Source organism: Carcharhinus amblyrhynchos, chromosome 1 (assembly GCF_965287045.1).
Source record: "Carcharhinus amblyrhynchos chromosome 1, sCarAmb.v2.hapA, whole genome shotgun sequence".
NCBI lineage: Eukaryota > Metazoa > Chordata > Chondrichthyes > Carcharhiniformes > Carcharhinidae > Carcharhinus > Carcharhinus amblyrhynchos.
Genome location: NC_137324.1, coordinates 120,726,708 through 120,752,224, shown reverse-complemented (window position 1 = coordinate 120,752,224; position 25,517 = coordinate 120,726,708). Strand labels below are relative to the sequence as shown.

General features: G+C 42.2%; 1 protein-coding gene across 1 annotated transcript in view; it reads left to right on the top strand.

Moving 5' to 3' along the window:
* The window catches only part of ap1ar (adaptor related protein complex 1 associated regulatory protein), a 98,064-nt gene extending 73,485 nt beyond the window's left edge, over positions 1 to 24,579 (top strand). Inside the window, exons 8-10 of the mRNA XM_080191795.1 lie at positions 7,723 to 7,799; positions 13,532 to 13,654; positions 23,815 to 24,579. Coding sequence (XP_080047921.1) covers positions 7,723 to 7,799; positions 13,532 to 13,654; positions 23,815 to 24,080 — 466 coding nt within the window. The 3' untranslated portion in view covers positions 24,081 to 24,579. The remainder of the gene's footprint in view (positions 1 to 7,722; positions 7,800 to 13,531; positions 13,655 to 23,814) is intronic.
* Positions 24,580 to 25,517: the final 938 nt, after the last annotated feature.

The following is a 25,517-nucleotide window of genomic DNA, read 5'->3' as shown; positions in this document are numbered from 1 at the left end:
AAGAACACCAATAGCCACATCCTGTTAAATTGAGCACATATCCACTCTTATCGACCTCCAACAATGGCAGCAGGTAGTCCCCAATTCCATGTGCTTACTTTTGTTAAGTTTCATATGTTAACCTGGTTGAATACCTTCTAGGATTTAATAAAGATTAGATCCGTAGACACTGCCTGTATACCATGTTTCTTACCACCACAAAAATTCAACTAAGTTTAAGTTTATTTATTAGTGTTACAAGTAGGCTTACATTAACACTGCATTGAAGTTACTGTGAAATCCCCTAGTCGTCACACTCCAGTGCCTGTTTGGGTACACTAAGGGAGAATTTAGCATAGCCAATCCACCTAACCAGCATGTCTTTTGGACTGTGGGAGAAAACCAATGCATCCAGACATGACTTTCCCTTCACGATTCCTTGATAACTTTCTCTAATCTGCTATTTGTCCAGATGTTCCATCAATCTGCCACAAATAACAAATTCGAGTTGCTTTTAAACAACTGATATTAAACTGATAGGACTGAAATCCCCTGATGCATCTCTCCAACCCTAAATAAATGAAATTGGCAATTGTCCAATCCAAGGGAACATTTCATGAATTGAAACTTGTGGCAAATTATGATTAACACATCAATTCCTGCACCTACTTGCAAAAACATGGAGTGGGAGCCACTGAAATCCTGGAAACTTGTCCAACTTTAATCCCATTGGTTATCCACTACTAGTTGTTTAGAAAGTTTATATTAAATCAAGTTAGGTCCCTGCTTCAGTTTATTTTAAGAACATAAGAAATAGGAGCAGGAGTAGGCCAACTAGCCCTTCGAGCCTGCCCCGCCATTCAATAAGATCATGGCTGATCTGTCGTGGCTCAGTTCCACATTCCCGCCCTCTCCCCATAACCCCCAATCCCCTCTCATCAAAAACCCATCAACCCGCGTCTTAAAAATATTTAGCGAGGCAGCCTCCACCACTTCAACGGGCAGAGAGTTCCAGAGATTCACCACCCTTTGAGTGAAGAAGTTCCTCCTCAACTCTGTTCTAAACCGCCCCCCCTTTATCTTGAGGCTATGCCCCCTAGTCCTACTATCCTTTCTGAGCGGGAAGAGTCTCTCCACCTCTATCCTATCCATCCCATTCATCATCTTATACATCTCAATGAGATCTCCCCTCATTCTTCTAAACTCTAACGAGTACAAGCCTAATCTATTCAGCCTCTCCTCATAGCTCAACCCCCTCAACTCCGGCATCAGCCTAGTAAACCTCCTCTGCACTCCCTCCAAGGCCAAAATATCCTTGCGTAAGTACGGCGCCCAAAACTGCACACAGTACTCCAGCTGCGGCCTCACCAATGCCCTATACAGCCGCAGCAAGACCTCCCTACTTTTATATTCAATCCCCCTCGCGATGAAGGCCAGCATCCCATTCGCCTTCCTGACCACCTGCTGCACCTGCAAGCTGGGTTTTTGCGACTCATGCACAAGGACCCCGAGGTCCCTCTGCACCGTCGCCTGCTGCAGTTTTTCTCCACGTAAGTAATAATCCTTCCTACCATTATTCCTACCAAAGTGGACCACCTCACACTTGCCAACATTAAATTCCATTTGCCAGTTCCTGGCCCATTCGCCCAGCCTATCTAGATCCTTCTGTAGACTCTCCCCACCCTCCGCACCAATTTTGGTGTCATCAGCAAATTTCGACACCCTACACTCGGTTCCCTCCTCCAGATCATCTATATAAATGGTAAATAGCTGAGGCCCCAGCACCGACCCCTGGGGCACTCCACTAGTCACCATCCGCCAATCCGAATAGCACCCATTGACCCCCACTCTCTGCCTCCTATTTGACAACCAATCCTCTATCCACGCTAACACCCTACCCCCAACTCCATGCCCCCTGACCTTCCGCAATAACCTTTTGTGAGGTACCTTGTCAAACGCCTTCTGAAAATCAAGAAAGACCACATCCACCGGCTCTCCTCTATCCACCGCCCTAGACACATCCTCATAGAACTCCAGTAAATTTGTCAGACACGACTTCCCTTTAACGAAACTGTGCTGCATCTGCTCCATCAAGCAGTTCCCCTCAAGATGCCTCGCTATTTCCTCCTTGATGACGGATTCTAACATTTTACCTACAACAGACGTTAAACTAACAGGCCTATAATTCCCCACCTTTTGCCTGGCACCCTTCTTAAACAACGGCGTAACATTAGCCGTTTCCCAATCTTCGGGCACTTCCCCGGAATCCAGCGACGTCTGGAAAATAACCACCAAGGCATCCACTATCACCTCCGCCATTTCTTTCAGGACCCTCGGATGCATTCCATCCGGTCCTGGGGACTTGTCCACAATCAGTCCCTCCAGTCTGTCGAGCACCGCCTCTCTAGTAACAGTAATGTCATCGAGACCCTCCAGTCCTACCAGCTTTCCATCTCTAACATCCGGCAAATTATTCACGTCCTCCTCCGTGAAGACAGAAACAAAAAAGTTATTCAAGACCTCAGCCATATCCCCATCCCCTACCACTAAGTCCCCCTTCTCATCCTCTAAGGGACCAACGTTCACCCTAGCCAGCCTCTTCCTTTTTATATATTTGTAAAAACTCTTGCTATCCTTTTTTATATTAAGCGCTAGCCCAGCTTCATAGTTTCTCCTACCCTTCTTTATCAACTTCTTTGTCAATCTTTGTTGACATTTAAACCTCTCCCAATCCTCTTCTCGCCCACTACTTTTAGCTACTCTAAACGCCTCCGCTTTTAATTTAACACTTTCCTTCACCTCCTTCGTTATCCACGGCTTATTACCTCTCCTCCTACGGTCCTTTTTGACCATCGGAATAAATTTCTGCTGAGCACCAAGAAAGATCTCCTTAAAGATCCTCCACTGCTCCTCAGCAGACCTACCTTCCAACGCGCTCCCCCAGTCCACATTCGCCAATTCTTCTCTCATCCTACCGTACTCCCCTCTGTTCAAACAAAGGACGCGTGTCCGGGAACCCACTTTCTCCTCCTCCATCTGCACCAGAAACTCCACCATACAATGATCACTCTCCCCAAGAGGATCCTTCACCACAAGTTCCCTAATTCTACCCGCCTCATTACATAGCACCAGATCCAAGATAGCTCGCTCCCTCGTCGGCTCCAACACACACTGTTCCAGGAAACTATCCCGGCAGCATTCCAAGAACTCCTCCTCGAGCCCACCGCGTCCAGCATGGGTCGACCAATCAATATGCAGATTGAAATCCCCCATAATTACGGCCGTTCCATTCCTGCACACTGCACTTATTTGCGCGTTAACAGCCCGCCCCACCTCCAGATCATTATTCGGGGGCCTATAGACGACACCCACCAGCGTCTTCCTCCTTTTGCTGTTCCTAATCACTACCCACAACGATTCCACGTTCTGCTCTTTGGCTCCAGTATCATACCTTGCTACCACCCTGATGCTATCCTTAATCAGCAGAGCTACGCCCCCCCCCCCCACCTCTTTTCCCTCCCGCCTATCCTTCCTAAACACTTGATACCCCTGGACATTCAGCTCCCAGTCCCTGTCACCTTGCAGCCACATCTCTGTAATGGCCACCAGATCATATCCATTTGTGTCGATCTGCACCACCAACTCATCCACTTTATTCCTAATGCTTCGCACATTCAGATAAAGCACCTTCATCCCAGCCTTCACCTGGACCTTATTTGCTGGAACGCCACCAACCATACTCACGCCCCTTACTCCCTCTATTATTGGGACATCCTTATTTGCTGGAACGCCACCAACCATACTCACGCCCCTTACTCCCTCTATTATTGGGACATCCTCGGCCTCTATCCTTACCTGTACCGTCTCCTTAACTTTAGACCCCGTAATCCATACCTTTTTGTCATCATGCTCATTCTCTAGTGTGAGGGAATGCAACTAAACCAAATTAGTTGTTTTGTAATTTTGTAATTTCCTGATCTCCCAGTTCCACTTGTAAGGCACTAGAATTCCACTGGAAGGGCAAGTTCTCCTCCAAGCCGCTTATCATCCTGACTTGGTTCCTTCATTTGTATTGGGTCAAAATCGTGGAATCGTTCCTCAGCTGCACTGTGGATGTACCTGCACCACATGGAGTGCAGCATTTCAAGAAGGCAGTTCACCACCATCTTCTCATGGGCAATTAGAGTTGGGCAATGAATACTGGCATTGTCAACCACACCAACACCCAAGAATGATTTTTAAGAAAAAAACAAATGCATTATTACAAAGTGCATATGTGTTGATATCAGTGCAGCATGTATTTACTGGCCCCATTCTAGCCTGCTGAATAGGTTGTTGGGGCTAAAATGAACATCAAAGCATTTCTGATTTACCTAGCTGGCCCCACTGGCCCCGATCAGATACCCAACTAGAAGGGGTGGGAACCTGATTGCGCAAAGGTATTGGTTTAAATCTCATTAGCGGAATTGAAGCCCAATTCAACACTCTTCCACCACTCATCCGCTTCCCCAGCAGGATCTGCACCAGATGAGCTTTGGTGTTGGTCATGACCAGCGTGGATTTGATGCATTGGACCAAAGGGGGATTAAGGAGGTAAGTGCAGTGCCCAGGTGCGCCTCTGTCAGGCTGCGAGAGGATCCCCCAAGGGCCGTGGAGGTTGGGTGGGCTGCAGCTGGAGGAAAGGGGTTGACCTGGGCACTCTACCCTGGGATGGGAGTCTTAATGGTTAGACTGCCCCTTCTAGCCCTAGGAAACCTGAATATCATTCGTGGTGATTTCAAGCATCTCTCAAATCAAATTCTTCATTCTGGTCTGTGGACTGTGAAAAATTTGAAGTGGCCTAGTCACTTTAATCTCCATGTGCCCTGGACACCTGGCAGGATTCCATTTAACAGCACCACTTCATTCTGTAGAGAAGATTTCCCCTTTCTCTCTGTCAGAAGCTACAATTGTGGAACAACCTCTTTTGAGTCCTCTGACAGATAGAAGTTAGGGGGGTGGGGGGGGGGGGCGCTGGTGGTGGTGGTGGTGGGGTGGTGGGCAGCGGGTTCTCATCTGCACAGCTGCTCACTCAGCCCCATTTTTTTAATACTGCATTTATTCCTAGTCTCCAAGTCTTCCAGAAAGTACAAATGCTTGGAAGTCCTTTGCTTTCCTCAAATAAATTTTGCTTTCATTCAATTTCATAGTGCAGTCCAACAAGACGTTGATTGACAGCTTAATGATTTTTTGCACAGCATGTAGCGTTTATCTTTCCCTTCACGGTAAAATGCATCTGAATTACCCCCCCATTGTTCCTAACAGTAATGTTTACACAAAAGAGGGACTGAGAGTACTTCGCTACTTTTGAGGTTGTCCAGGAGGCATGGAGAGTGATCAAGTGAACAGGTCATTTCAAATCTTTCAGTCCACAAACCAGAACGAAGACTTTGACCAAAGAAATGCCTGAAATCACTATGCTAAGAGTGATGTTCAGGTTTCTTTGGGCTAGAAGGAGAAGTCTAGCCACTAGACCCCCATCCCAAGGGAGTGTGTCCAGGTCAACCCCTTGCTCCCATTGGGAGTCCCCCACCCCCCTCCCAACCATCAGGACCCGCATGGGACCCTTTCTCAGCTGCCTGGCAGCAACAGAGGCTCCTAGTCACTGCACTTATCTCCTTTACTCCCCTTGAAGTACAAGGCACCAGATCAGGGCCAGTGCAAGGTTGGTACGGGGGCACCGAGGGGGAGGTCCATCAGAAAGTGTATCTCTTGTGGGGTTGGGGGGGTCCACTGAGGCCTCTGATCTGTTGGGGGTGGGGGGGGGAGGGGGAGGTGGCAACTAACCCTCATGCCTGCCTGTTGTTGAGGGGGGTGGTGTGACTTGTTCTTTGTACGGTGGGGGGAGGTTGGGGTGCCCTTTCTCTGAACAACCGGGCTGGCTAATGTGTTTTTCACACTGTGTACGTTTAAATGGTTAAGGCGGGCAAATCTCAACTTGCAGCCACAGCTAATGCCGGTGGGAAGCACTCTGATTTGATCTTTTGATTTGATTTATTGTCACATTTATTAATATAAAGTGAAAAATATTGTTTCTTGCGTGCTATGCAGACAAAGCATGCTGTTCATAGAGAAGGAAAAGAGAGAGTGCAGAATATATGTTATAGTCATAGCTAGGATCTAGAGAAAGATCAACTTAATGTAAGGTAGGTCCATTCAAAAGTCTGACAGCATCAAGGAAGAAACTGTTCTTGAGTCAGTTGGTGCATGACCTCAGACTTTTGTATGTTTTTTCCTGATGGAAGAAGGTGGAAGAGAGAATGTCCAGGATGCATGGGGTCCTTAATTATGTTGGCTGCTTTGCCGAGGCAGCAGGAAGTGTAGACAGAGTCAATGGATGGGAGGCTGGTTTGCGTGATGAATTGGGCTATGTTCACAACCTTTTGTAGTTCCTTGCAGTCTTGGGCAGAGCAGGAGCCATACCAAGCTGTGATACAGCCAGAAAGAGTCCTTTCTATGGTGCATCTGTAAAAGTTGGTGAGAGTCGTAGCTGACAGGCCAAATTTCCTTCCTCTAGTTGTCAACTTCCGTTTCGGTGCTTAATATGAATATTTTTGAGGACCAAAGAAAGAAAGTCTTTTGAAGAAAATGGAAAATAATCTTTATCCTATAAAGTCTTTGCCTTGCTTTCCAACAAGCAAAAGGATGTTAGGACATATAAATACAATTTGACAAATCCTTGCATATTTCAGTATATTTATTCCTAAGAGCGGAAAATCAAATAATTGTCCAACAATTTTTTTATTAATTCGTGGGACATAGGCATCGCTGGCTGGCCAGCATTTATTGCCCATCTCTAGTTGCCCAAAGACAATTGAGAGTAATCCACATTGCTGACACATTGAGAGTTGCACGTAAGCCAGACTAGATAAGGACAGCAGATTTCCATCCCTAAAGTGAACTGGATGGGTTCTTCCAACAATTAACAATGGTTTTATAGTCATCAGTAGATTCTTAATTCCAGAATTTTTATTGAATTCAAATTCTACAATCTGCTGTGGTAGGATTTGCACCTGGGTCCCCAGAATGTTAGCTGAGTTTCTGGATTAATAGCAGAGCGATAATATCACTAGGCCACCATCTTCCCGCTTCTGGTGCTATTAGTAAACCTGCTCATACGCACTCTTGTATATAATGTAGCACTGTAAATCCAGCTTGTCTAACTTTCCAATACAATAAACCCAATTTATTTAAAATAGTTTTTAACATAAATGTATCACATGTTGTAATAATCACTATTAAAAGTTCATCTTATAGCCTGGTTACCAATGTATCGCCAGGTTAGATTTGAAATATATCTATAAAGTATTACATTTTAGCACAAATGTACCATCATACATTTCAATTAAATATTTATAATGCACGTGCTTCTCAAAGCATCGGACGATTGAATAATGCAGCCTACGTATAAAATCTGTTCTTATCAGAAACACATCTTCAACTGAACAATAAGGATCGATTTTGCAAATTTGCAGACCATGCATGAAGCATTGCAACTCAGGAATTTGCACCGGGAAATCAGGCATGGTTTCATGTTTTCCTCTTCATTCATTTTAAATCATGGGGAACATATCCATAATTTATTGACTTGCACTTGAGGCTGCCATATCTCCCTATTGGCTGCATTCATTCACAAATTCTCGATGTCTGAAGTCTAGTTGCATGCGACTAAATGGTTGTTATTTTCTATCCTGTTTTGAACAGTGGGACAGGGGAAGAAGACTTTGAATCATATCTACAACATGCAAAGTCTCAATCTGAAGCTTTCAGAAACCAACACAGTAAGTTTGCATATTGGAAAATAAGGGCGAACTTTCTCCTAGTGCTATTTGACACCTTTTTTTAATGAATCACTGTTTTAGCAGTACACAGTTGAACATGTTCATTGGGCCAGGGCTCCGTACCAATTAAGTTCTCAACATTAGTTCAACCATTAGTTTTTAATTCTTGGGATATGAATGCAGTTCCCACCTACTGTTAGTCTGAGAAGCTGGTGGAAGTCTGCTCCTTGAACCAATGAAATTATTAAAGGTACCCCCACAGTGATGCTAAGTAGGGAATTCCAGGATATTGGCTCAACATGATGAAGAGACAATGACACATGTCTATGTCAGAGTATTGCTGTGACTTGAACAGGATCTTAATTCACCACAAAGCCTTCAATTCACAAACTTGATCTTTTTCAACTGAGTCATTAATTCTTAAATCAAAAAGGGTTGAACGTTAGCATTATTTTGATTTTGGGGTATGTGCAGAATTATTGATTTGAGAGAGCATTGCAATTGTGTAGCTGGTCCACAAATTCTATCTCTTGTCTCGTACCAATGTAATGTTTTATATTTTCACATGCACAACAGCATGCTTAGCCATCTAAAATCTCACTTCGGGTGTATAATCATTGTATTACTTATAATAGCACCTTGCTTGTGGGACAGGTTCCAGATTCCTGGATCTGTGGAAGTATAGTTTGTTATTTCACCAGTTACCTTGCCCACCATCCAAACTTTTCATCGCTCCCCTTGTTTAAAAAGCCTGCAAAATGCTGTCACTTACTACCTACATTCTTAAAATGTTAATTCTAGATTCCTCCATGCTTTCCAAATACCACCAATCTCAAATATCCCTTTCTAAGACTCAAACAAGTAATTGTTATCTATCACCATTGCCTTTTTCTCATTCTACGTTTATGTACCAGTTACAGCAGCAAGAATATGATGGTTAAATCACCAATTATATCTGTATATTTGTGACCATTATTCATTTTCATCCTCCTCAACCCTTCTGCAGCCTTAATCACTACATACTCCAAAAGCTTTCCCCTATGGTTCCAGTCATACTAGCCCAGCTCCTGCTGTCACTACTTCTGCAGTGTCCATTGAGTTATCTCTGGGCTGCCGAAGGCTCTATACATATCTGCATAGGGCCACTTGGTAACATTGTTCATCGATCAGCCTCCATCTGTTTGCAGCAACAACTCCAATTCAAACTCTCCTCCCTCCTCTCACAACATTGGTTAATATGGGTAGTCTGTGCTGAATTTCAGATCCAGTGCTACATAATTCCAGCTGAGTGATACAGCTCACTTCTGTCCTTAACTCTCCGAAACTGCCATTGAAATTCTTGTCTTTGGCACTTTCACATTAGACTTTGCTATCTCTTGTCTCCAATTTATTTCCACATGTACTCCAGCACCCAAACTACATTCTCATCTTTATGAAGTCTGTTCACTTTAGCTTCCTCATCTTCACTGATATCTCCTGGCTTTTTTTGCCCCAGTACATTGCTTTAAGAATCTTTATTTGTAAAACTTTCTACAGTTTCAGTATAACCTCCTGCATGTCCATATCATAGCCTTTGCTACTCTGATTTTGGTCTACAAGTCTTCTCCTCCTTTTCCCATCCCCTGACCTGCATTCAAATAATTGTGTTGATCCTATAGCTAACACGTCTCTGGAATTATGTTCTTGATGCCATCTGTTTTGCTGCATCTCTTTGCATTTTCCAAAACATCTTTGAAAGGACATCTTGGATCATACATTTAATTCACACTCCTAACTTATTTTCTCCCCTCTCTGATGCACATTTGCTGTTTAAGTTGTACATGACTACAAATTATTGGAGATATGTAAGAATGGAAAATCATTGAGTTGATTTGAATACTGCCAGACTTGCAGGACCTTGACAATTGTGATATTTTTCAATTATTATTGTGTTGTTCAAAAGCCGGTGCTTGAAATTTTATAGCAGATGGGTGTGAAAAACCTATTTTACCAAAACACTATGTACAAGATTAAACAAATCTGTAACTTATGCAATACCATAAGTAGTTTAGACTGATGCATACCTGTTTAACACCAATGCTGCAAATGGGTGTAAAATGTTTGAATGCTTTTCAATCCAATACAAGAGATTTAAAAGCTTTCTCTGAAACAGTTGGGGGCAAACAACAAAATGCTGGTATTGTCAGCACCATCCCCATCCCAGGGATATTTATTTTTTAAACTGAGCCTGAGTTCCAATGCATTTTGGGTTTGAAATGCTGAAGGATAAAGTATGGTTTATAGCAGTCAAATTTGAAAAGCCCATTACAGTGGATATCAACAACTAGCAATGTAACAACCACAACAACTTATATTTCTGTAGTGCCATTAACAAAGTGAAACATTCTGAGGCTCTTTAGAATTGTGTTATAAAACAAAATAAGACATTGAGCTGAAGAAGACTCAGATGGCCAAAGGTTTGGTCAGAAAAAATGTTTAAAGGAATGTCTCAAAGGTGAAAGGTGAGGTGGAGATAGGGTATTCCAGATCTTGGACCTAGGCAACTGAAGGAATGCCACCAGTGATAGAGCGATTAAAATTGGGGATGTAAAAGAGGCCAGAGTTAGAAAAGCACAGCAATCTCAGACATTTGCAAGGTTAGACGAAAATAAAAAATATAAAGGGGCAACATCGTGGAGGGATTTGAAAGCTGGAATTAAAATTTAAAATCAAGACTTTCCTTGATTGGAAGCCAAGGTAGGTCAGCAAGCACAGAGGTGATAGGGGAATGGAAAACTTGGATGACATCAAATTTATGAAGAGTAAAATGTAGGAGGCTAGCCAGGAGTGTATTGGAATAGTCAAGTCTAGAAGTAACAAAGGCATTGATGTGGGTTTCAGCAACAGATGAGCTGAGATGGGAGCAAAGGTGAGTAATGTTATGAAGGTGAAAATAGCTGATCTTAGTGATGGTATGAATGTGAGATCAGAAGTTCATCTTGGAGTCAAATGTGACACCAAGGTTGCAAACAGACTGGCTTAATCTCAAGATTGTTGCTAAGGAGATGGATCAAGTTGGTTGCTAGAGCACGGATATTGGAGCAGGTACCGAAAGCAATGGCTTTAGTTTTCCCAATATTGGGGGAAAGTTTGTCTTATCCTGTACTGTTGTATAAGCAATATACATTTAGCAACAGGAAAGGAGTAAGAGAGGTGGTTGTGAGTAGAGCTGGATATCGGTATACGTGACAAAACCAATAATATTCTGCCTTCGGATGATGTTGCTAAGGCAACATCCATGATTGTAAACTTCCTTAAACTGAAGCATATTTTGAATGCATAATAGTTTGTATATAACCAAAACTCTCAAATGTCATTGAGATTAATGATTGGTCCATCTGTTTGAATGATTGAAGGATGACTAGTAAGAAATCCCCTGCTCCTTTCCAAATAGTGGCATTGCATCTTTTACATCCATACTGTAGTGTCAGCCTAGATTTATGTCCTCAAATCTTTGGATGGCGACTTGAACCCCATGGATTTCTGCCTCATTGAAAGAAGTATTGTGATTGAGCAATGCTGACAATGGAAACTGGTTAATATTGTACTATATATGGGTAATTAAGAATATAAGAACATAAGAAATAGGAGCAGGAGTAGGCCATCTGGCCCTTCGAGCCGATTTTATATTATGAGGATTATAGATATATTTAATTATAAGTTAACTATATTATAGGTCCACAAAGACATACCTGTCCGTTAGAGAGAGAGAGAGAGAAACAATCGTTAAATAGCTCGAGAACCAGATGAGTTTTTATGACAACTGACATTGGTTTCATGGTCATTGGACGTTTAATTCCAAATATTTTCATTGAATTCAAATGTCACTATCTGCCTTGGTAGGACTTGAACCTGGGCCACCAGAATGTTACCCTGAGTCTCTGGATTTCTAGTCCAGTGACAAACCACTACACCGCCACCTCCCCATCACACATTCTGCAACTAGCCAATTGAACTTAGCAATTGGAACATTGTGTTCTATTGAGAAGTTTACAGCTTAAACCTAAACTGAAATTTAAAGGTAGAAATTTTATAGTTATTGTTACTAACACTAAAGATGCTCATGGGCAATATAGAAAGCTCAGCAGGGAGATGAAGGAGGAGTTTAAATCAGCTGAAGATGAACATGTTACAAGACAAGTAGACTTTTTTCAAGTTTTTTATATGGAACCACTCAGATAAAGAAGCGAAGGGGATAAAAGTGGGACTGATTTGGAAAATACAGGTAATGTTCGATTCCAGTTATTAACCAGACTCTTTTTTTTATAAGTTGTCATGCATGACTTTTCATTTTTAGAGTAAAGTGATTTACCGGATTATTTGGCTAGATGTTACAGTGGCATGCCAGACTAGTTATCAGCTTCATGCACTTGTCCTTTCCCTGTGCTTTGAGTGGTCCAAGTGGCCTTTGATCCGGCTTGCCTGATCACCCAACACAAGAACCAGTGGGATCCGAAATACGACATGGATGCAGTTCTGAGGTTCCTGCTTTTGAAACCTGCTTAAATGTGCAAATTATGCCATTGGACTGAACAAAGCTTGTAATATTTCCTTCAAAATTTATGGATGGTGTCACGGAAAAGCCAGAATTTTATGCTCTCGAGAAGGTGGTGTTCAGCTGTCACCTTTGAACTTGAATGTCAAGGGAAGGTGATTGAATTCTCTCTTGTTGGAACAGATTGTTCCCTGCCACTTGGGCGAGGCAAATGCTACTTGCTGCTTTTCAGCCCAAGCATGGCTGTTGTCCAAGTCTTTCTGTGCATAGGCACAAACTTCTTCATTTAAGAAATGGTGAATGGAACAGACATTCTGCAATCATCATTAAACACCCCCCATTCTAACTTTGTGAAGTGAAGGACTGGTGGTGGAGGAATGGAGCAGTCAGAGTTGATTGAGCCTAAGGAGCTCCTGTAGCAATGGCCTGGGGCTCAGATGATTGACTGCAACAGAGACATATCCTTATTCCAGAGAGAGAAGAGAAAGACAAACTGGGTAGCTATAGCTCCAATATCAGATGTGGATGAACTCTATTATTATATTTCAGATCAGTAAGCATTTAAAATCCTTAAATTAATTAAGGACAGCCAGGATTTATTCAAGAAAAGTTATATTTGAAAGATGTCATTCTCTTTTGGTTCAAAATACCCTAACCAATTGGATTGGTAAAATTTCAGACATAGTGCTATCATGGTGTGTTACAAATTGTGAAAGCTGTGTTTAATATTCCACAGTACTCAATTAAGAGCAATGCCAAATAAAGCAATTTTGTCTGCAAAAGCCTTTGGATGTAATAAAATATTGGCATGTTAATTTACTATTAGTAGCTACTTGGTTGATAAATCTCATCTACATCATCTCAGTAGAATATTCAGCTGTAAAATGAGCTTATGATTAATAGTGCAATGCAAACGTAATTAAAAACTGTAGCCTACTGTTCAAGAAACAATCATTAAAATATATTTTTCCTTAACCAAGAAATTTCGAACATAAAGCAATGACTCTGTATATTGATATTGGCGGATCAACCAAAATATTATAGACACCTAGGCTCTATTGTATCTTTGTGCCCTAACCATAAACAGCATAACCTGTATAGGTTTTTAGGTTGACCTAGAGACTACATATTTTGAGAGACAATATAAATTCTTTGTTTAATCTCCTATTTTAAGAACTGTTCCTGTCTTCATGCTTAGGAATCTCTTCAGAATCAACTATTCTGACACCAAACACTGAGAGCAGTTGTGACTTGACTACTAAAACCAAATCAACGAATGATGACAGTACTTCGCTGGATCTCGAATGGGAGGATGAAGAAGGTAATGCGTCTTGAATGTTAATTTTTCATCTCCTATTTTAATGCGCTGAACAGGAGTTAGGAATCCCAAAAGAAAATGAGATCAACCCTAACAAATCTTCCTAGAAATCATTGTTTTTGTAATGATTTTCAGCTACTAAATTGACCCATGAGGTGGAATTTTCCCATCCGGCCTGCCATGGGAATCGTAGTGGCTGGGGCTTAGACCATGCAAAGGTCCGTTGACCTTGGGACGAGGATCACCCAAAAACCCCACCCATGGTTCCACAAATTCTCACTCAAGTCTCCCAGGTTGGAACAGACATGTTTTAAGTTTAAATATGAATCGTATTTGTTAAAGGGAGCCGGTTAGTTCAGTTGGCTGGATAAGTGATTCCTGAAGCAGAGTGACACCAACAGCACAGGTTCAATTACTATGCCAGCTAAGGTTATTCATGAAGGCCCTGCCTCCTCAACCTTCGCCTTCACCTGAGGTGTAGTGATCGTCTGATTAAATCATCCCCGTAAGAAGTCTCTCAACACCAGGTTAAAGTCCAACAGATTAATGGCTACCAAATAAACCTGATGGACCTTAACCTGGTGTTGAGAGACTTCCTATAAATTATAAATTACCCTATAAATTAGTGCAGAGAGGATACCCGATCCTCTACACTGGTAGAGAATCCCACCCTCCCACCTCCTCTAACCTAATTATAAGTGTGGGGGGTTTTTTTTACATTTTTATTTTTCTGCTGGTAATTGTTTCAGGGATGGCAGTTCAGGCAGTAAGCTGCATCTCCTGTGGGATGTATGTGGTGAGGGACTCTAGTAGTGTTTCAGGTGATTTTACTTTTAGGAAGTGTGTTAGATTGCAGCTTCTGGAGGAGCGTGTAAAGGAGCTGGAGGTGGAATTAGAGGAACTCCGCATAATTCGGGAGGCGGAGGAGGACATCGATAGGAGTTATAAGAAGATAGTCACTCCTAGAAATGAGTCTTGGGTCACTGCCAGGAAGAGGGGAAAGAAGCAATTGGGGGGACAATCCCCTGGGGCTGTTCCCCTCCAAAATAGGTTTTTGGTCCTGGAGGCTACAGTTGATGAGGAATCAACTGGGGATAACCGAAGGGAGCAGGTCTCTGGGGGTGAGCCTAGTGTGAAAGCTCAGGTGGTTAGGGGATGTAAAAGATTGGGCCTCGTGATTGGGGACTCTACAGTTAAGGGGACGGATAGGAGAGTCGGAAGTAATGGTAGGGACTCGGGGCTGGTGTGTTGCCTACCAGGGGCTGGGGTCTGGGATGTATCGGAAAGGGTATTCAGGACTCTTAGGGGAGAGGGAGATCAACCCCAAGTTATAGTTCATGTGGGGACGCATGACATAGGGAGGTTAAGGGAAGGGGATATTAAGCAGAGATTTATGGAGTTGGGGTGGAAACTAAAGGCCAAGTCTGACAGAGTGGTTATCTCCGGACTCTTGCCTGTGCCAAGGGATAGTTTAGAGAGGAATAGAGAGAGGGAAAGTTTGAACTCGTGGCTGAGGGGATGGTGCAGGAGGGAGGGGTTCAGGTACTTGAGCAATTGGGGCTCGTTCTGGGGAAGGTGGGACCTCTATAAGAGTGATGGTCTACACCTGAATCAGAGGGGAACCAATATCCTGGGGGGTAAATTTGCTAAGGCTATGCAGGGAGGTTTAAACTGATTCGGAGGGGGGGGTGGGATCCTGAGTAGAGGGGGTGAAAGTGAGGGGGGCATAGATGGGGACTGCAATGCACGGCATCGTGGGGGTGGGGCGGAGCATGGTTTGAAATGCGTATACTTTAATGCGAGGAGTATTCGCAATAAAGTGGATGAACTTGCAGCGTGGATCAGTACCTGGGACTTTGATGTTGTGGCCATTTCAGAGACATGGATAGAGCAGGGTCAGGAATGGTTGTTGCAGGTCCCGGGGTTCAAATGCTTTAGTCGGAGTAGAGAAGGAGGTAGAAGGGGGGGAGGGGTAGCATTATTGGTCAAGGACTATATCACAGTGTCAGAGAGGAAGTTTGATGAGGACTTGTCTGTTGAGGTAGTATGGGCGGAGATTAGAAATAGGAGAGGGGAGGTCACCCTGTTGGGAGTCTTTTATAGACCTCCTAAAAGTTCTAGAGAGGTTGAGGAAAGGATTGCGGAGACGATCCTGGTTAGGAGTGAAAGTAATAGGGTAATTGTTATGGGGGACTTTAACTTTACTAATATTGATTGGAATTGCTATAGCTCTAACTCGTTAGAGGGGTCAGTTTTTGTACAAAGCGTGCAGGAGGGTTTTTTGAGTCAGTATGTAGATAGGCCAACTAGAGGTGAGGCTATATTGGATTTGGTGCTGGGAAATGAGCCAGACCAGGTGCTAGACTTGGAAGTTGGTGTGCATTTTGGTGATAGTGACCACAATTCGGTTACGTTCACCTTAGTGATGGAAAGGGATAGGCATGAACCTCGGGCCAGTAGTTTTAGCTGGGGGAAGGGTAATTATGAGGCCATTAGGAGAGAATTAGGAAGCATAGGTTGGACTAGGAGATTACAGGAACTGGGAACGTCCGAAATGTGGAGTTTTTTCAAGGAGCAGCTACTGCGAGTCCGTGATAGGTATGTCCCTGTCAGGCAAGGAGGAATTGGTAGGGCTAGGGAACCGTGGTGCACTAAAAAAGTTGATTCGTTGGTTAAAAAGAAAAAGGAGGCATATGTTCGGATGAGACTTGAGGGCTCGGGTAGTGCACTAGAAAACTTTAGATTGGCTAGGAGGGAGTTAAACAGAGAGTTAAGAAGGGCTAAAAGAGGACATGAGAAGACTTTGGCTGATAGGATTAAGGAGAATCCTAAGGCGTTCTATAGGTATGTCAAGAACAGAAGGTTGGTTAGGGCAAGATTACGGCCAGTTATAGACAGCAGAGGGAAGTTATGTGTGGAACCGGAAGAGATTGGAGAGGCATTGAACCAATATTTCTCTTCGGTGTTCACGCAGGGGGACATGAATATAGCTGAGGAGGACACTGGGTTGCAGGGGAGTAGAATAGACAGTATTACAGTTGATGAGGATGTGCTGGATATTCTTGAGGGTTTGAAAATAGATAAGTCCCCTGGTCCGGATGGGATTTACCCTAGGATTCTCTGGGAGGCAAGAGAAGTGATTGCAGAGCCTCTGACTCTGATCTTCAGGTCGTCGTTGGTCTCTGGTATAGTACCGGAAGATTGGAGGTTAGTGAATGTTGTCCCATTGTTTAAGAAGGGGAACAGAGACTTCCCCGGGAATTATAGACCGGTGAGTCTCACTTCTGTTGTGGGCAAGGTTTTAGAAAAAATTATTAGGGATAGGATTTATAGTTATTTGGAGAGTAATGAATTGATTGGAGATAGTCAGCATGGTTTTGTAGCGGGTAGGTCGTGCCTTACTAACCTTATTGAGTTTTTTGAGAAAGTGACCAAAGAGGTGGATGGGGGTAAGGCAGTTGACGTGGTATATATGAATTTTAGTAAGGCGTTTGATAAGGTTCACCATGGTAGGCTTCTGCAGAAAATGCAGATGTATGGGATTGAGGGTAATCTAGGAAATTGGATCAGGAATTGGCTAGCAGATAGGAGACAGAGGGTGGTGGTTGATGGTAAATATTCGTCATGGAGTTCGGTTACGAGTGGTGTGCCTCAGGGATCTGTTTTGGGGCCACTGCTGTTTGTAATTTTTATTAATGATCTGGATGAGGGTATAGTTGGGTGGATTAGTAAATTTGCTGATGACACCAAAGTCGGAGGTGTGGTAGATTGTGAGGAAGGGTGTCATAGTTTGCAGGAAGACTTGGACAGGTTGCAGAGCTGGGCCGAGAGGTGGCGGATGGAGTTTAATGCGGAGAAGTGTGAGGTAATTCACTTTGGTAGGAATAACAGATGTGTTGAGTATAGGGCTAACGGGAGGACTTTGAATAGTGTGGATGAACAGAGGGATCTAGGTGTATGTGTACATAGATCCCTGAAAGTTGGGAATCAAGTAGATAGGGTTGTTAAGAAGGCATACGGTGTCTTGGCGTTTATTGGTAGGGGGATTGAATTTAGGAGTCGCAGCGTTATGTTGCAAGTGTACACAACTCTGGTGCGGCTGCACTTGGAGTACTGTGTGCAGTTCTGGTCCCCACATTATAGGAAGGATGTGGAGGCTTTGGAGAGGGTGCAGAGGAGGTTTACCAGGATGTTGCCTGGTATGGAGGGGAGGTCCTATGAGGAGAGACTGAGGGATTTGGGGTTGTTTTTGCTGGAAAGAAGGCGGCTAAGAGGGGATCTTATTGAAACATATAAGATGATTAGAGGTTTAGATAGGGTGGACAGTGATAGCCTTTTTCCTCGGATGGAGAAAGCTAGCATGAGGGGGCATGGCTTTAAATTAAGGGGGGGGTAGTTATAGGACGGATGTCAGGGGTAGGTTCTTTACCCAGAGGGTGGTGAGGGATTGGAATGCCCTGCCTGCTGCGGTTGTAAATGCGCCTAGTTTGGGGGCGTTTAAGAGATCCGTGGATAGGTTTATGGACGAAAAGGGATTGGTTTAGGTTAGTGGGTCGTAGTTTTTTAACTGGTCGGCGCAACGTCGTGGGCCGAAGGGCCTGTTCTGCGCTGTTATGTTCTATGTTCTTACTGTGTTTACCCCAGTCCAACATTGGCATCTCTACATCATAAATCACCACCAGTCAGCTCTTTCTTCGAAGGGGAGAGCAACCTATGGTTGTTTGCGACAATAGTGACTTTATTTGCTAAACTTTGACTAAACAGATCAAACGGTAATATACAATTATGTCTGCAGCAAGCAGTCCATTATCTAACCCAAGCACATCACAACAGAAAGACTCGACCTAGTCTTTGTAAATAACTTTTAAAAATACATTGTTCTTATTTCCCCTTGAATTTCTGTCGACTTTCAGAGCTTGTATTAATCTAAATCGTTTGTTGGCTATGCAAAGCCACTTTTCTATCTCTCAGGAGTTTCAGGCTGACTAGTTCCTTCCAGGATTTCCAAATTAATTTTTTGCTCATGGTTGTTGAAACAGAACTCGATCATCCTTCATAATTCAGAAAAAATACAGAATTAACAGACTTTCCTGAGGCTTTGAAAACCACTACTTCAATTTAAAAAAAAATTACTCCTATGCCAGCGAAACCAATGTAAAATATTGCTTAATCTGAAATTTTCCTTACCTGTAACCATACAATAGTAACAAAGTAAGCTTGTTTTAGGGATCTGAGTTGCAGCTTGTTTTTTTGAAGGGATGGTATATTGTATAATAAAAGCAAACTACTGCAGATGCTGAAAATCTGAAATAAAAATGAACATGCTGCAAACCTCTGCTGGCCTGGCAGCATCTGTGGCGAGAGTAACAGTTAACATTTCAAGTTCTTCTTCAGAGCATATGCAATATAGTGTAAAAGCAAAATACTGCAGATGCTGGAATCTGGAACAGAAACAGAAAATGCTGGAAAATTGCAGCAGGTCTGACAGCATCTGTCGAGAGCGAGTAGACCAAACATTTTAAGTCTGGATGACCCTTATCAGAGCAGAACAGTGCTGACAAAGGATCATCCAGGCTTGAAATATTGGTTCTATTCACTCTCCACAGATGCTGTCAGACCTGCTGAGATTTTCCAGAATTTTCTGTGTAGGGTGCAGTGTAGCTGGATTTTAAAGTCACTAAACCCAAATTAAAGCAACGTATTGATTCTTTTGTTGCAAATAGTCTCTGTGGGAAGGCTGTCTTTTCTGCAGTGATCCAATTGGTCCCTGGCAGCTTGTTTAGCTGGCTTCCAGGCTGTCAATTTGGTCAGTTGCTAGTTGTCATGTAGCAGGAAACTGAACTTTTTAAAAAAAATGGTTGTGGTTCTGCTTCTTAGTGTAGTTGGGCCCCTGTGTTTGTGGCTTTGCCAAATTGTCTGCCTGTTTTAGGCCTCTTTGCTTTATAATAAATCTTAAACTCATTATCTTTGAGCTATATGCTTCATTTGCTGACTTTTTAACGAAGGGTATCGTTAGAAATTAAGACCTGTTGTAATTATCTTGAATTCAGGGGCATCGTTGATCTTTAAGCAATTGGGAGTGTATTACTTTTATGGAAGTTCTCTTTGTAGATACTTATACAATAGCATCATCTTGTGACCTGGACTGAATATTTATGTCCATCGCACAAATATTTCAAATTTCTGAAGGCAAATCAAGAAAACACTTTGGAAACTATGATGCAAATTGTTGAGTTGTTTCCTTTCAGAGTGATTGAAAATAGTTATGATCTGATTTGCTTAGTTCAATCAATGCAACATATGCTTGCATAATGATTTTTAAAAAATTCACTGCATGTTTTCCCATATTAGTGGATTGTCTTGCTTTGCTGTACCAAGTGATTTAACATGTACTGCCTGCATTTACCACCTTCAGCCTGCCCAAACCTGCCTGTTCAGAAATTGTACTATTCTGATGAATTTTCAATTCTTTTTTTCCAGAAATTGCCCCCGCCCCCTCGCCAAATCCAACCTTCCTTAGTCTTTGAGGGTACCAACTCGCATTTGACATATTGGTCACCTTCCATCTGGATGCCTTTTTTTATACCTGTGGAAATACACTTTGCTTTACAAACTGAACATTTCTTCCCAAATCCTTACTATGGTAAATAGTCAAGAAATGCTCGAACATAAAAGTGTATTTTATATTTTCCTCAAGAAGGTATCAAATGATGTGATGTGGACCCTGTCTATTCTTTCTTCACTGGCCTCTCATTTGCAAGTTACTTTTCTTTTTCAATGTAGTAGTATTCTAATTAATACGAAGAGTGCTGCCACAGCATGACATAACATAAATAGTAAAGTGTGGCTTTATCTTGCAGCTTCAGGCCAAATATAAAATCTGGTGCTTCTCTAATACCTGTATGGTCTCATCTCTCCCCATGTCTGTAATCTCCTCAGCCCCTTTGCCTAGTGAAATTTTTTTGCTGCTCAAGTTTGGACTTCTTGAGCATCCCCTATTTTTAATGGTCCACCGTTAGCTGGCACGCCTTCAGTTACTTAGACTACAAGTTTGGGACTTCCCTGCTTAAAAGCTCTCTGCATCCGTACTCTTCTCTCTTCTCCTTTAAGATACTCCTCAAAACCTATCTCTATAAAATCTGCCACTTCTGTTCAGTTTTCCTAATATCTCCTCCTGGGGTTTGGTGCCATATTTTAGTTAACATTCATATGGAGCACCTTGGTATCTTTCATTATATGGAAGGTGCCTCACAAATACAAATTGTTGATTCAAGAAATAAATCACACTGGTTTAATTAAGGGATGACGTTTAAAGATTAAGATGTATGGCACTAAAAAACTGAATAATAAAATGCATTACACCCAGTGAGTGAACTTTTTTAACACTTAGGATTTGTGACAGTATCTGCTGTGTAAATTTTGATTTCAGCTGTACATAAGGGATGCCCATTTTTGAAACACTACTTTATCTGGGTGAGTTAAAGCCACATGAAATTATTTAAATGCCTTTGGAAAATTATCCAAGTGTACAGTTTATTGCAGAAGAATGGAGTTTTGTAAACTAACTGTAGAACCCCTAACCTCATAAAACAAATTATAGCCATTTGGAAGAGATGCTCATCCATCATCGTTACATTATAAATTGTAAATGTTCCCTAAGTCAGTTGTGATCTAAATATAGACCTAGGCAAAAGCCTGTGTCTGAACAAGCCTATGATTAATTGCATCAGATAATTGACTTGGTCCTTTTGCCAAGATAGAGGCATGAAACTGGGAGGCATGCCTTATGAAGATAGGTTGAGGAAGCTAGGTCTCTTCTCCCTGGAGAGACAAAGGTTGAAAGGCGACCTGATAGAGGTTTATAAGATGTTGAGAGGAATAGATAGGGTGGATTCTCAGAAGCTATTTCCCAGGGCTGAAATGGTCACTATGAGAGGACACAGATTTAAGGTGCTGGGAAGCAAGTACAGAGGAGATGTTAGGGGTAAGTTTTTCACTCAGAGGGTGGTGAGTGAGTGGAATCGGCTGCTGTCGGTGGTGGTGGAGGTGAACTTGCTGGGGTCTTTTAAAAGACTTCTGGATGAGTAAATGGCATCTAATGGGATTGGGGGTTATAGATAGGTCTATGGCTTGGTAAATATAGATGTGATCGGCGCAACTTGTGGGCCGAAGGGCCTGTTTGTGCTGTAGTGTTCTATGTTGTAAGCTGTTCTAAATTTGTCAGCTATCACTTGGAGCATGGAGCATCCTTATTTTCTCTTCCCCTGTATGAAACACCTTTTTAATTAATTGCGGAACATTCTACAAGAAATAAAACTAAATTATCTGTTTTGTTAAGATTTGTGAAATGGATTCCCAAAAAAACGGTGAAGATCAACACAATTTCAGAGTAAATACCCATTCTCAGAAACATATCATGTAATTTATATCTGGATGATCTCTTGACACTACATGATTACAGATTATGATAATTTCATGACAGACAGGCAGAATCTTAGTTGAGGCAGTAGGGCGTCTTGCTGACTGGTTGGAGAGCTGGCAAAAAGCCCTATGGTGCCTCTTTTCACCAGACCACAAACCTCTCAGGCCATGTTGAGGTCCCTGGTGGGCTGCCTCCGGGAATCAAAAGGCCAAAGGTAAAGGTCATATCTAACTAGGTCTGCCGGCAAATCAATGGCTGCAAAGGTTGGCGACTCCTGCTGTTGGCATTGCCGTAGGGCAGGCTGTGACTGCTGCGTGTGGAACACCCCCTGAAGTCTAAAGATCAAAGAGTAACCCAGGAAACAAACAATGTTGTGGGGGCTTTGCAAGTGGAGTGTCATGGTGAGAGAAGAGAGCTCTCAGCAGGATACCATCTTCCAATGTCCAATCTCTGAACAGAAGGATAAAAATACTAAAAGCTGAGGAGCTGTTGGACCTGGAGCCAGTGAGTCAATGAGAACAGGGATGATAACTTCACATGAGTTGGTGCGAGTAAGGGCTTTTAGATGCACTCAAATTCATGGAACAGCAGAGATTGTCTAGGAAGGCATTGGAATTGTCGAGTCGGGAGGTAACAAACGCACCTGCGCAAGGATATTTTGGCCCTGGAGGGAGTGCAGAGGAGGTTTACTAGGCTGATACCGGAGTTGAGGGGGTTGAGCTATGAGGAGAGGCTGAATAAACTAGGCTTGTACTCGCTAGAGTTTAGAAGAATGAGGGGAGATCTCATTGAGACGTATAAGATGATGAATGGGATGGATAGGATAGAGGTGGAAAGACTCTTCCCGCTCAAAAAAGACAGTAGGACTAGGGGGCACAGCCTCAAGATAAAAGGGGGGCAGTTTAGAACGGAGTTGAGGAGGAACTTCTTCACTCAAAGGGTGGTGAATCTCTGGAATTCTCTGCCCGTTGAAGTGGTGGAGGCTGCCTCGCTAAATATTTTTAAGAAGCGGGTTGATGGGTTTTTGATAAGAGAGGGGATTAAGGGTTATGGGGAGAGGGCGGGAAAGTGGAACTGAGCCACAACAGATCAGCCATGATCTTATTGAATGGCGGGGCAGGCTCGAAGGGCTAGACGGCCTACTCCTGCTCCTATTTCTTATGTTCTTATGTTCTAAAAGCATGGAGGAGAGTTTTAGCGACAGAAAAACTGAGGTAGGGTGTTAAAGGACCTATCTAATCTCTCAATCCTCCACCATCTGAAAACTCATCTTCAATTCTGGTGCATTTCTGATTTCCTTTGTCCAACAACTAGTTGCTATGCCTGCAGCTGTATACCTATAAGCTTTGAAATTTTCCCTTCTAAACCTTTCAACTTCCTCCTTGTCCTTTCAGATGTTCCTTAAAAAGCATATCTGTGATCAAACTTTTGGTCATCTACCCTGATATTTGTTCATGTGGCTCAATGATACATTTTGTCACTTGCTGTTGTGAAGAACCTTCATGCATGCTACTTTGTTAAAATTACTACAAAAAATATCAATTATGGTTGTGGATTGTAATACGACCACAATCATATTTTATTGTTAAATAGTAAAATTATAGCATTTAATCTCTTCTCAGTAAAAATCAAATAGAAGATAATTTCTTCAATGTACCTGCTTTGCTGTTAAAACAGAGATTCCTAATTCTAGAAACTTTTTATTTCTGCTGAACACATTATACTTTTTCTTTAATTCAAGGAATTAATAGAATGATTCCAATGAGAGAACGCTCGAGAACAGAGGAAGACATACTCCAAGCAGCCTTAAGGCACAGCAGCCATAGACCTGGGAGCAACCCACTATCTGCATCCGATGAGTCAACCGGACTTGAATGGGAAAATGATTTTGTCAGTGCTGAATTGGATGATAACGGGAATTCTGAGTATGCAGGTTTTGTGAACCCAGTTCTAGAACTCTCTCCAAACGGAGTGAAAAGTACAGATGGTGATCAGCAGAGTAGGTAGTGATCTTGCCACATCGTATGAATTGGCTGAGACTAACCTCTGAGGACATCGTAAGAATGTATTTCAACTCTGGTGGTACTTATCTTTTTGAGTGGTGGTCTGACTCTACATAGACTGCAAAAGAACATGACTGCTTTGTATCGTGCTAGCACGTACAATTTATAATTAAGTGCAATTCTTGTAAACTTTCAGCTTATGAATGAATTTTTTAAGCCATTGGGTGTTGACTAAAAAGGTTGTGTTGTAAAGGGAAAATGTGATGTGAAGTCTAATTGATGAAACTTTCTAGCTACAAGATGCATGTTTGTAGGTATTGTTTTTTTATGAGTCACTGCTGTTCTGGTTGGGTGAGGAGCAACAAATAATGGATACACTGGATTATTAAACTGATTTATTAATCAGGTTTGTTAATTACTGTTGTATTGATATGTAAATATCATGAAGGCTAATGAGATTTTTTGTTCCTTTTCATAAATGAAACTTGGTTCATTTTAAGTTATACATTGTTTTATTTATCCATCAGTATATGTACGTTACATTTTTCAAACAAAAATATTCCAACATTTTAGGTCAAGCAAAATTAGTTTGAATAACCTAACTCATAGTTCTTGTTATTTTCTATTTCTGCTACTTCATCCTCAAACTAGAAAAGTAGGTGGGATAGCAGGGATAACAACTTGTTGTTATGTAACTGGGGTCCTGACTGGCCTTAGCTGAAATAAAGCTTTCCTTTAAAGTGAAGCGCCTTTGCAGCCTGACCAAGCATTGAGTTCACAATAAAGAATGCGTTCAATGTGATTCCAATTTGGGTCTCCCGCGTGTAGGGCCTACAAACTTATAACCAAGCTATAGTGATTCATAGTGTACACTGGTGGGTTTTACACGTTGTTCTGCTGAATAAATTCAGGTATCTCTCATTAGATATAAACAAAAGGCTCATTTTTGTGCTGACTGTAGAGGTCCTTGTGAAATTAGTTTTAGACAATAATAGAATGTAAGAAATAGAAATTTTGGCAGTTCAAACATGCTCCATCAATCAATCAGATCAGGCAGATGATCTACCTCAATTCCAATTTCCCATACTATCCCCATATTCCTTGGTTGCATGAATATCCAAAAATCTACTGGCTTTTATCATGAATGTATTCAATGACTTAAGCATCCACCACTCTCTGGGATGGAGAACTCCAAAGGTCCTGAGGCTGGGGCACCTAGTTCCAGATTCCTCAGCCAGGGAGAATATTCTCAGACCATTCACTTTGAGAATTTTGTGTTTCACTAAGATCAGGAATATAGGCCCAGTCTCCTCTGAGGAATTAACCTATTTGGAAAATTCACAGTAGCCCATAAGTTTGTCATTAAACTGGCATTTTCATTCAGAAGCTTCAAGAATTACCTGTTATAAAAAAAAAACTATAAAAATAGAAACATGCTAGG